The 10845-nt window shown below is 44.7% G+C and overlaps 1 protein-coding gene across 1 annotated transcript; it reads right to left on the reverse strand.

The window, feature by feature from the left end:
- Positions 1–6789: 6789 nt before the first annotated feature.
- Positions 6790–10093, reverse strand: GADD45A (growth arrest and DNA damage inducible alpha). Its single transcript, XM_010357070.2, has 4 exons — positions 9613–10093; positions 9025–9126; positions 8549–8786; positions 6790–7465 (listed from the first exon to the last, which is right to left on the reverse strand). Exons 1-4 carry the CDS (start codon positions 9654–9656, stop codon positions 7352–7354), a joined length of 498 nt encoding a protein of 165 aa, XP_010355372.1. The 5' UTR covers positions 9657–10093; the 3' UTR covers positions 6790–7351.
- Positions 10094–10845: the final 752 nt, after the last annotated feature.

The following is a 10845-nucleotide window of genomic DNA, read 5'->3' on the forward strand; positions in this document are numbered from 1 at the left end:
AATTAACATAATTTAATTGGATGGTGTCTTGCCGAATTCAGTTATGTTGGGCCATGTAGTTTACTGGATGGTTTCTTTTTTACTTGTATAACTAATTTGCAAACAGAACAATTAAATATTAATGGAATATAAACATGCATAGAAAATCGCCAGTTCATGGAAGATGCAATTATTATAAGCTTACATATATTGACTGCTTCTAGGAACTGAGCTAGGTTCTTCCTATGCATTGTTTCCTTTCCTTTTCACCATAACCCAATGATATAAGCCTTGTTTATTTCCCCCATTTTACAAGAGATGTAACTGAGGCTTAGAGAAGTTACACTAACTTTCCCAAGTTCTAGCTAGGATCCAAGATTCAAGCTCAAGTCTTTCTGCCTCTAAGAGTCCACTGTCTTTTTTCTTCATTTTTCTTATTCTTTTCTTTCTTATAAAAATAGGGTCTTGCTATGTTGCCCAAGCTGATCTCAAACTCCTAGCCTCAAACAAGCCTCCCAGCTAGGCTTCCCAAAGTGCTGGAATTACAGGCTGGTATTAAGACAGCGGCCTGGAGTGGCGGCCACTGTCTTAACTGCTGTACTCTTGTTCTTATCTTTCACCAGCCCTGTCCTTCACAGTTATATAAAGACGCAAAATCAAATCAGAAGACTTCTTGAGATGACCCATTTCTTGCTGAGTGCTTATTTCTTTGATGGTAAGATGATTACAACATGGTGATATAATCATGTGTTAAGTGATGATACTAAGAAAGTTTGCTGCTTTTCTTATAAATTCTTTCTCAGACAATGCTAGAAAAGATATTAGCATAAAAGCATACAGGGACACAAAGGTCACCTTTCCAATGATGCTTAGAACTTTCTCAGTTCTCAGATGAAAGAAGATAATTCTTAGAATTCTCACCTGCCTGTTTTGTGTGTCCTTTAGCTTTCCCAAAGCTCTGCCCCACTTATTGGATAAGTAAAAGATTCGATTCAATTAGTTTCATTCTTCCCCAGCCTAATCTCTGCTGTCTGGTTGGCCTCTTTGAGAGACTGACCTAGCATCAAGAGGACTGAGTTCACAGGAAAATTCTGATTCTTCCACTTCCATGGGATCTTGGAGGTGTCTCTTGATTTCTCTGAGCCTCAGTTGCTTTAGCAGAGAATCAAATGCATTAATAAATGTGAAAATCCATGAAAGGCAGAAAGTACTAGTAGTTGTAAGAAAAATGGAAGTGGCCAGGCGCAGTGGTTCACACCTGTAATCCCAGCACTTTGGGAGGCTGAGGCGGGAGGATCACCAGGTCAGGAGTCCAAGACCAGCCTGGCCAACATGATGAAACCCTGGCTCTACCAAAAATATAAAAAATTAGCCGGGTGTGGTGGCACACACCTGTAATCCCAGCTACTAGGGAGGCTGAGGCAGAAGAACTGCTTGAACCCGGGAGGCAGAGGTTGCAGTGAGCCAAGATCGTGCCACTGCACTCCAGCCTGGGCAACAGAGCGAGACTCGGTCTCAAAAAAAAAGAAAAAAGAAAAACTAAAACAGGAAACCCCACTTACTTCTCAGCACCTACTGTGTGCCTGATACTGAGAAGTACTCATTGTGTAACAATAACAGATTTTAATCGTGCTTGTCAGCTTCTCCCTCGTCTTCCAAGTGCCTAGCGCCATGTCTAGCACATAACAGGTGTGTTGATCTGTCAGTTCGAGAGGTAAGAACCATTCTGTTTGCAGACTCTTCTATCTTCTTTGCAGTGATCACCTGAGTTAACTTGTACATTCTCTGTCTCCAGGTAGCAAATCATTCTGGTACACCTCTTCCTGGGAATCCCTGCAATCTTTGCAGAGAAATATGCATCCTTTTGGTGGGCTAACATCAAGGGAAACTGGAAACTGATTATGTAGAAGCTTCTCCCTCCCTAATCCCTGAGATTTGTAAACAGAGCTCCGAGAGACCATTCATTGTTTCTCAAACTTCCCTTATAAGAATTACCTGAATTACTTGTTAAAAACATATATATATATACACACACACACATATATATATATAATGTTTTCTTTTTCTGGGGCTTGAATCAGGAAAAATAAATTCTGAGCCTTATTCCAGCCCCACTTAATCTAAAGCTTCTGGGAATACGTCTTGAAAGTTATATTTTTAACAAGCACCCCAGGGCCTTATTATCATCCAAACAGTTTGAGAAATTCCGATAGTGTAAAATACTTCATTTTACACAGGAAGATTCTAAGCCCCAGTCTGAGTCGGTGGGGTGGGGGCGAAGGGTGGACCTCACATGCCTAATAGGATTAGGGAGGGAAGCTTACATGAGTCCAGCAAACTAGAGCCATAACAGGGAGGGGTGAGGTCTGTGGCAAACTGGAAATCTGAGACTAAAAGGGAGGGGCCTCCTCTCGGCTCCAGCCAATTGCCGCCATGCGGAGTGTGGACCCACTGTTGCCAATATAGCAAATTTTCAAGAGACAATAGAAGTCTGGATTTTGCTAAGAAATTTTCCCATTTTTAAATGTTTACAACTGATTTTTTAAAATTTTTAAACATTGTCTAAATTTCTTTTGGTTACCAGTTTCCACCCTCACATTAGGACTTTGTAAGCTATAGCATCATCTTTTTGTTGTCTGTCTCTTGGTGGTGCCAGCATCTGTCTCTTCTCTTAGTTTTTGCCAATTAATTTTAATGGCTTTCTATCATCTAGTAGAAAAGAAGCTTGGCCTGCAGGAAAATCATGCTCCGGTTTCTACCATCTTTGCTACTCCATCACCCATCACTGGAGGACATGTTTGCATCCTGGTCTTGCCACTTACAATATGATTCTGGGCAAATTAAGATCTCTGTGTATCAGTATTTTCACTTTCAAAATAGGGCTAATAATAGCACCTACTCCCACAGGGTTGTTGAGAATGCTCATGAGTTCCTGTCTATAAAATGCTTAGATCAGAGCTCAGGATGTAATAAGTCTTGTATGACTGTTGCTGTCCCCCTAAAGCTAGCTCCAAACACGCCTTCAGCGTGTACTTTCCTGAGCTATTGCTCTTCCTCCTGGAGTAAACGCCCTTCACATTCACCTGGCAGATCTCTTCATCTTGCAGGTCTCACTGAACCTGGCAAACATTCCCTGGCCCCAGGAACACTTAGGTCTTGAATATACCTCATTATCACTTATCACCTAGTATTACAGGTATCAGGTATCCCTACTAAATTGTACACATCCTTAAAGACAGCTGCTTTTTCACCTTTGTGGCCTTGGAACCTAACACAGTGCCCGGAAAATGATATGCATTCAGTAAACAGCATGATTGAAATGAACATGCTTATCTTTAATGTGCTTAATGATTTCCTTATAGATTGTCAACTTAAGGACAAATGCTCTAATAGGCTCCATCTTTGTATTCTTTGTAGCACATAGCAGAATTATATTCGACATTCAGTCAGTCAATCGATCACATTTTTGTGCTGTTTGCAAAATACGATGCTAGCTTATGAACAGAGTTTACAACCTTTTTCTCCATTCCTGTATGCCTTCTGGAGATTTCTATCCTTTGAACTTCTGGAACAGTTCTCTGGGCCTTTCTTATGTTGCTGGTAATTTTCTGCTTTGTATTCATGTAGTAATACAAAGTCCTTGAGGCCAAAGTGTGTGTCTGATTTTTTTTTTTTTTTTTTTTTTTTTTTAGACTTCAATATAACCAGCATATAGTCCCTTGCCCACAGTAAGCACTCACTTAATATTTCTTGGTGGTTTTTATGAACAAAACCGTTTCACAGAGGTTCTTACGTTTATCAAAGTATTGTTAAAAAGAAAAAAAGTATTCACTTCTTTGAGGGATACTTGCTTGGTGTCAAATCATGCCACTGAGTTTTGTTCATTTGAAGAAAACCTATCTCTCAAATTTCAGTCTTTTACTATATATCAAAAAATAAAATTCAACCTATGTAATTGAGAATTAAGAAATTATTTCACAAAGGCTCCAGTAACTCATCTCAAAACATGCTTTGGAAATATTTTCAACTGACAGTATACAAATAATTCTTTCCTAAAAATGACCCTTTTTTCTTTATTTGGGAACTAAGGTATGTATTATAGGAGATTAGCTACTTTCATTATAAAAGTTTAACTTGCTAAGAGCCTAGGTTAAGTGTGGAAAGGAGGAAGTAATGCTATTTATGACACTGAGGCGAAGTTGCCAGTGGAAAAAATAGGTATTTTCCACTTTTCAACGTTCGATACACCTTAGGTAGATGAGGGGATTTTTGTTCTTGTTGTAACATAGCTTGCAATAAGTAGATTTAATGGTTTTTAAGGCAACAACTGAAGAATATTGGCATCAATTCGAGATAGAAGCCATCCAGGTAATTTTATACTTGTTTAAAATTAACTGTTTCATGATTGGGTTTTTCAATGCTGTGTTAACTTTCTGTTATGCTCAATCAGGAAAGAAAAACAAGAGTTTAAAAAGTTTGAAGAAACCAGACAGCATTGCAGTAATTGTTGAGATTTTCCTCAAAACAAGCTGAAGAATGTATAAGTACTATTACAGATATCTAAGCATTGTGAATTTAGAATAAAGCTCAAAAACTCCTTTTGAAAAACATAGTTATATAGATGTACATGTCATAACACAGATCTCTCTGATGCCTTCAGTTTTCCTATTGCTATCACCTGGATTTTAGTAATAGCCACACTCCATTGAGCATCTATCATGTGCCAGGTAATTTGTGTTCATTATTTTTAATCATTCATTTATTCAGTAAATATTAATTCAGCACCTACTATTTGCTGGCACTTGTGTCAAATACCAGGCTACAATAATGAAGCAGATATTACCTGCCTTGAGGGAGGTTGCAGAGTTGTAGAAGAGGCCACAAGTCTGCAAGATAGGTAATCTTATCTCCATTTTACATGAGTAAAACAGGATGAAGAAGGACTAATCAAGGCCAGCTGCTACTGTGTGTGTTCCACTAAGCGAAGCAGCTTTATCCACTCTGTGTACCAAGTGTAATTCATTCATCCCAGCAAAAGGGTTTTTACCAAATTATTGTGAAAAGGGGCTGAAAAAACCTTACTTTAATGGGAAGGCAAAACACTTTGCTATTTAAAACTCACTGCTCTCAATCTTTTGGTAATATAAGAAACAAATATTAAATACCAGTTATGTTTTGGAGTGGGCATTGGATTTTAAAGATACAAGAAGCCTACATAAGCCTAAAAACCCCCATTTCTAGCAGATGTAGAAAAACAGTCACTTGTGAAAAGATACAAGAAGCCTAAACGAGGCCTAAAAGCCCACTTTTCTAGCAGATGTGGGAAAAGAGAGTCATTTACAAGGTGAAGGGCTCATGGACCTATGTATTCATAATATATGCAGAAACTTGGAGCTTTTTGTTGCTGTTAGTGGGTTTTTCCTACCCTTTTTCCTGATTGTATGTAGTCATGACTAGGATGAAAGACAGATGGCAGGAGAGCCATAAGGGGATGGTTTGAGAAATAGGACAAGAAAATTTCTGTGGACTAAAGCAAGGCTAGGCCTTGCCTCCATAAGCATTTTTGCTTTCTTTGGTCTATGTCTACAAGGTTGTTGGAGTTAATTATCAAGTGACTGTTCCAACTAAAAATGATTGTTCTACTGAAGCCTTTTCTTTTGCTTTTCTTCTCTGCCATCTATTCCATCTAATATAATTTAAGCAGGACCCCTCAGAACCATAGAAATGGTCAGCTGGAAAGCACAAAGCTTTAGGAAGAGACTGGGGGCACCAAAATCGTTGCCTGGCCACTTCCCTGTTTGCTCTGTAAAACTGGTTCTGCAAAATGCACAGCCTTGGATTCTTAGTCACTTCCTAATTGGCCTTGTCACCTACAGCTGCTCATCCCAATTATCATCTTTCACAGATCCTGGTGTTACTTTCCTAGAACACTGATCATGCCACTTCCTTCAAGGGCTCTGCTATCTGCCCGAAGTTTACAGAAGGAAACCCAAATGCATAAGGGTGACACGGAATGCCCTTCACAGCCTGGGCCTAATCCCCACCTTCTTTCTCAGCCCTGTCGCTCGCTCCCTTATCTTTCTACACCAGAGGCACACACAGAATCACTCTGTTTTTACTGACCTGGTTGTGATATTTCAGGCCTCCACACCTTTGCACAAACTAGTGCAGCTGCTGGCAATATCCTTTGCCCTCTGTAACTAGGGAAATAAAACTAAGACCAACATAAAATGATCTCTCTTCAGTAAAAACTGGTACGTAGCTTTGGTCACTCTGTCCTCTCTGCCTCCTCAACCTTTTATGTATAATCTTATTTTGGCACTACTATCATTGATTTTTTTTTTTTTTTTTTTTTTGAGACGGAGTCTCGCTCTGTCACCCAGGCTGGAGTGCAGTGGCCGGATCTCAGCTCACTGCAAGCTCTGCCTCCCAGGTTTATGCCATTCTCCTGCCTCAGCCTCCCGAGTAGCTGGGACTACAGGCGACCGCCACCTCGCCCAGCTAGTTTTTTGTATTTTTTAGTAGAGACGGGGTTTCACCATGTTAGCCAGGATGGTCTCGATCTCCTGACCTCGTGATCCGCCCGTCTCGGCCTCCCAAAGTGCTGGGATTACAGGCTTGAGCCACCGCGCCCGGCCCATTGATTTTTAATTATTCAAATTTTGCAAGCTGAATCTCTAACCATCCTTTTCCTAACTCCAACTCCTTTAAGTCACGTGCTTTCTGACTATAGACCTGCTATAGAGCAGAGAGTCAGTAAAATGTGTTTTAAAAAGTACAAGTTAAAAGAAACAAGAGCACACAATAAGAAATGATGCAATTATTCATACCAGTTTATTGTAGGTATTGTGTTTCAAAAAATTTATAGCATAAATAACTTTTCATGTCATAAAATAACTTAGTAGAATTTATAATAAAACTTTGAGAATTTAATATCTCATCAAAATACAATAAAATATGGTTTTCAAATATGATTAACCCTTTAGGCTTTTCTTTTACTTGAGGGCATATAAACCAAAAATACCCAAACTATGGCTGCACTTTTAAACTTTAACATATTTGGTTCATTTTAATGTAACTCAACCATTCTAAATTAATACATAGTTTTCCTTCCTGCATGGTTCTTTGTAATTTTTGTTCCTTTTGACTTATTTTTCTGTTTCAACACAGCTTCCTTCTTCATTTTCACCTCTTTCCATCTGCAAAGTCATCTATCTCCGGGCCCCCAGAACATGTAGTTGAACTCACTCAGCCCCTTGACATCAGTTTCTGTAATCCTTGCATCAGTGTAGGGAGTAACTGCTTGAGTAACTACAAAGGTATTTCAAAAACTTCAGTGCAATTTGGTTCAGTTATTTTCATTCAGATGCCATCACCGTTCAGGGAGATTAATCACCGGAACCCACTGATCCATGTAGCGACTTTCCCGGCAAAAACAAATTAGTTGACTTAAGGCAGGATCCTTCCATTGAGATGAATGTGGATTCTGGAAACAAATTTAGAAAAATAAACTTATTTTTAAAAAATCGGTATTTGCTAGTAATTACACTTTTGAGGAGAAGACACTTGAACATTCTATATTTTGGCTATGTGACATGGAGACAAATTAGAAGCACGAAAAATTAAAGTTTCTTCAAAGTAGTTGGGTTCCGTGCAAAATCGTTAAGGGTAATTACCTATTAAACTACACATTGCAAAGTCTGAACCCATGCAACCCAAGCTGAACCACATACATATGTTTGCATATCTGTTCAGTTTTGCATGAGAGTATCATTCACGGGTTTGCTCTACCAAACTTGTTACCCTGACCTGAGTGAAACAGTTTTGAGAAAGATTTCCATGCTGTGTGCACAATGAGATGAGAGCTGCACAGCAGTTAACTGGAATTGCCATCAACTTTACTCCCAAGAGACAGAGTAGTAATTTTAAGGAGTTGCAAAATAATCCGGCTGTCACTTGACTAGACCAGTCAAAAAAGAGCAAAATTTAGAAGACAAAAGTAGCACATTTATCCCTGAAAACATAACTTCCCTACTCTACCAAAGGTTTTTATCAGAAGAGAAAAAAAAAAGGGGGCCCATTAAAAAAAAATCCAAGATTGCAGAGAAAAAAATTCCACTCTATCCTCTTAATGTATTTCTAGGGAATTAACAAGGTTTGTCTCCTACACAATTTCTATTTTTAGCTCTGACTGGCAGAGAATGAAGCTGACTCCTTAATGAGGGGTGAGCCAGGAATTCATTTGGCTTTATCTAATCTGCCCTGCTAAAGGAATTAGTCACGGGAGGCAGTGCAGATGTAGGTAGGGAGTAGCTGGGCTGACTGCTGACTCACAGGGATCTCTTCCGCTGCTGGCAGTCCCCAGCATGCTTAGACATGTTCTGTACCACAGAAAATCCTGATGATGAAACTAGTACATCTCGGCTGAAAGTCCAGCCACACTCTCGTGGGGCAAAGGCAGCCACCCTCCTGACCCAAACCTACCCCAGATCCACAATCAGGCGACCCAGCCCTGACTCCCGTCCTTCCGGGGCTCTACCCCGCAGGCTGCAGTCCCCCTGCCCCTTACCGTCACCAGCACGCAGTGCAGGTCCGGGGGCTGCTCCGCGCCCTCGCTCGCCGCGGGGCCAGCGTCGGTCTCCAAGAGCAGGAGCTCCGCCAGCCGGCCCGGGTTGCTGACGCGCAGGATGTTGATGTCGTTCTCGCAGCAGAACGCCTGGATCAGGGTGAAGTGGATCTGCAGAGCCACATCTCTGTCGTCGTCCTCGTCCGCCGCCAGCAGGCACAACACCACGTTATCGGGGTCGCTGGGGGCAGCGGACGGGGCCAGTGAGCGCAGAAGCGCTGGCGCCCTCAACCCCTGCCCGGCTCCCCGGGGGTCGCCGCCCGGCCCGCTCGCCCCCTCCCCTCCGGGACAGGCAGCCGCGGGGGCAGAAGAAAAGCGACAGGAAGTGGCGCGGCCGGGCGAGGGGCGCCCAGCCAAGGCGACCTCCCGGGCTAGGGCGGGAAGGGGTGCCACGGGAGACGCGCAAGGGCCCCACTTACACGTTGAGCAGTTTGGCCGCTTCGTACACCCCGACAGTGATCGTCCGCTGACTCAGGGCTTTGCTGAGCACTTCCTCCAGGGCATCCCCCACCTTATCCATCCTACACGCGGGCAAGGGCGAGGGGTCCCGTCAGCCCCGGTGCCCTCGGGCCCATCGTCGCCCCCATTGCCGGGCACCACGCCCCTCCCTCTCGAATGCAAGCACCACCGCGCACCTGGGCTCTCCGAAAACCCCGCGCTCCCGCGGCCGCGTCACCCCCCATGACCCGTGCACGCCCAAGGACCGGGCGTCCCGTGAGAAGTCCCGAGAGTGCCCCTGCCACAGGCTGCCAGCCCCGGGAGCCGCACGGGCAGCGATGGCCACTACTGCCCTTTGCAAAGGCCCCGGCGGGTTTTGTTCGGGTTGCGGGGCATGCTCCTTCAGTCCGCGGACGCTACACGGAGAGTCCCGAGGGAGGAAGGGCGGGAGGTGCCCTGTGCAAACTTTTCTGCTTCCTCCCCTGCAAACCTTCCACAGCCCGCCTGCACCCGGGAGCGCGGGGTAGATGAGAGAAGTTCGGGCCGGAAGAGTCCGCAGGCCGACTTACCTTTCGGTCTTCTGCTCTCCAGCCGAGAATTCCTCCAAAGTCATATTGCAAACTGCAGGTCGCCCACGGAGAGAGCGCGGCGTGCGGGCTGCTCCTGCCACGGCGAGCGCGCCAGCGCCTGCTTTCTGCACTCACTCACAGGCGCCGCGCCGGGAGCTCAGGCCCCGGCGCTGTCCGGCCGCCCCACGCCCGCCCGGGCTCCTCCTCCTGTGCCAGCCGCCGCAGCTCCGGCCACCCCTCCCGCCCCGCTTGCTCGCTCGCTCGCTCTCCGGCCCTCGCCTCGCCACCGGCCGCACGACACTAATTGGGCAGCTGCCTCCCAGCCACTGCCTACCAGCCACTGGAGGACAAAGGGCCCCGCTCGTAGGAGTTATCCTGCCAACCCTCAGCCAACCACCTTCCGCTTCATTTGCATCCTCTTGGCCATTGGGCTATGCAAATCAGCCTGCTCCGGCAATTTGACCCCGGCTCCTGGAGTCAGGTTGAGAGGAGCGGAAAAGGGAGGAGCCACGCGGGAGGCGAGCCGAGGGGGCGGGGGCGGGGACGGGGGCGGTGCAGAGTGGGGAAGGCGGGTCCCGCGCGCTCTCTTATCCGGTTGGCGGGGACCATTGGGAGTGGAGGGCTTCAGCAGAGGCGGGAGGTGGCCTCAGCTTGGGCTGAAGCAGGCTGCCAAGTGTTTTTCTATAATAGTCGCGGCACTTTTTTCTTATTATCGTTTCATGCCTTTTGTTTTAAGGGGTAGCTATTAAAATCTATTTCCAGGGTTAATGCACCGAAGTCTAGTAATTATTAGTAAGCAGTTTACATTAAAAAAGTGTCTCCAGACCTCCGGGGCAAAGTTTACCTCAGAAGTGTTGTTTATCTAAGTCTAGGCGAAGCTGCTTATTAGCAGTAGTATTATTTCGGTGCCCTGATGGCTGGTTTGATTTATTTTTGGAAAGCTGCAAGGGTTGGAAGCTCAGAAAAGGAAAACCAACCCGTTTGTATTCAGGGATGGCAGGGAACCAAGTTGGAATCTTTTCCACAGAATGCAGAACGATTTCCCACCTGCCCGCTGTAACTGGGAAATCGTGAGCTGGTCTGCGTGGGGAGCTGGTGACCACATGTGGGAATCCCTGGCAACCCAGATTCTCCTTTCTCAAAGAGCCTTGCCCAAACAAGGATCCTTCTGGACGCCCACCAGTCGAGAGACAACCATCTGACACCTACACAACCCACAAGTCTAAATTCAAA

This window comes from Rhinopithecus roxellana, chromosome 12 (assembly GCF_007565055.1).
Source record: "Rhinopithecus roxellana isolate Shanxi Qingling chromosome 12, ASM756505v1, whole genome shotgun sequence".
NCBI classification, from domain to species: domain Eukaryota; kingdom Metazoa; phylum Chordata; class Mammalia; order Primates; family Cercopithecidae; genus Rhinopithecus; species Rhinopithecus roxellana.

Bases quoted from the DNA above. Each gene is read 5' to 3' on its own strand.
- GADD45A (XM_010357070.2), bottom strand. From the start codon at position 9,656: ATGACTTTGGAGGAATTCTCGGCTGGAGAGCAGAAGACCGAAAG. The intron at 8,787-9,024 runs GTAAGTGGGGCC...CGCTGCCCCCAG, and splicing joins GCGGCCAAACTGCTCAACGT to CGACCCCGATAACGTGGTGT. The intron at 7,466-8,548 runs GTAAGGGGCAGG...ATTTGTTTCCAG, and splicing joins TGCACTGCGTGCTGGTGACG to AATCCACATTCATCTCAATG.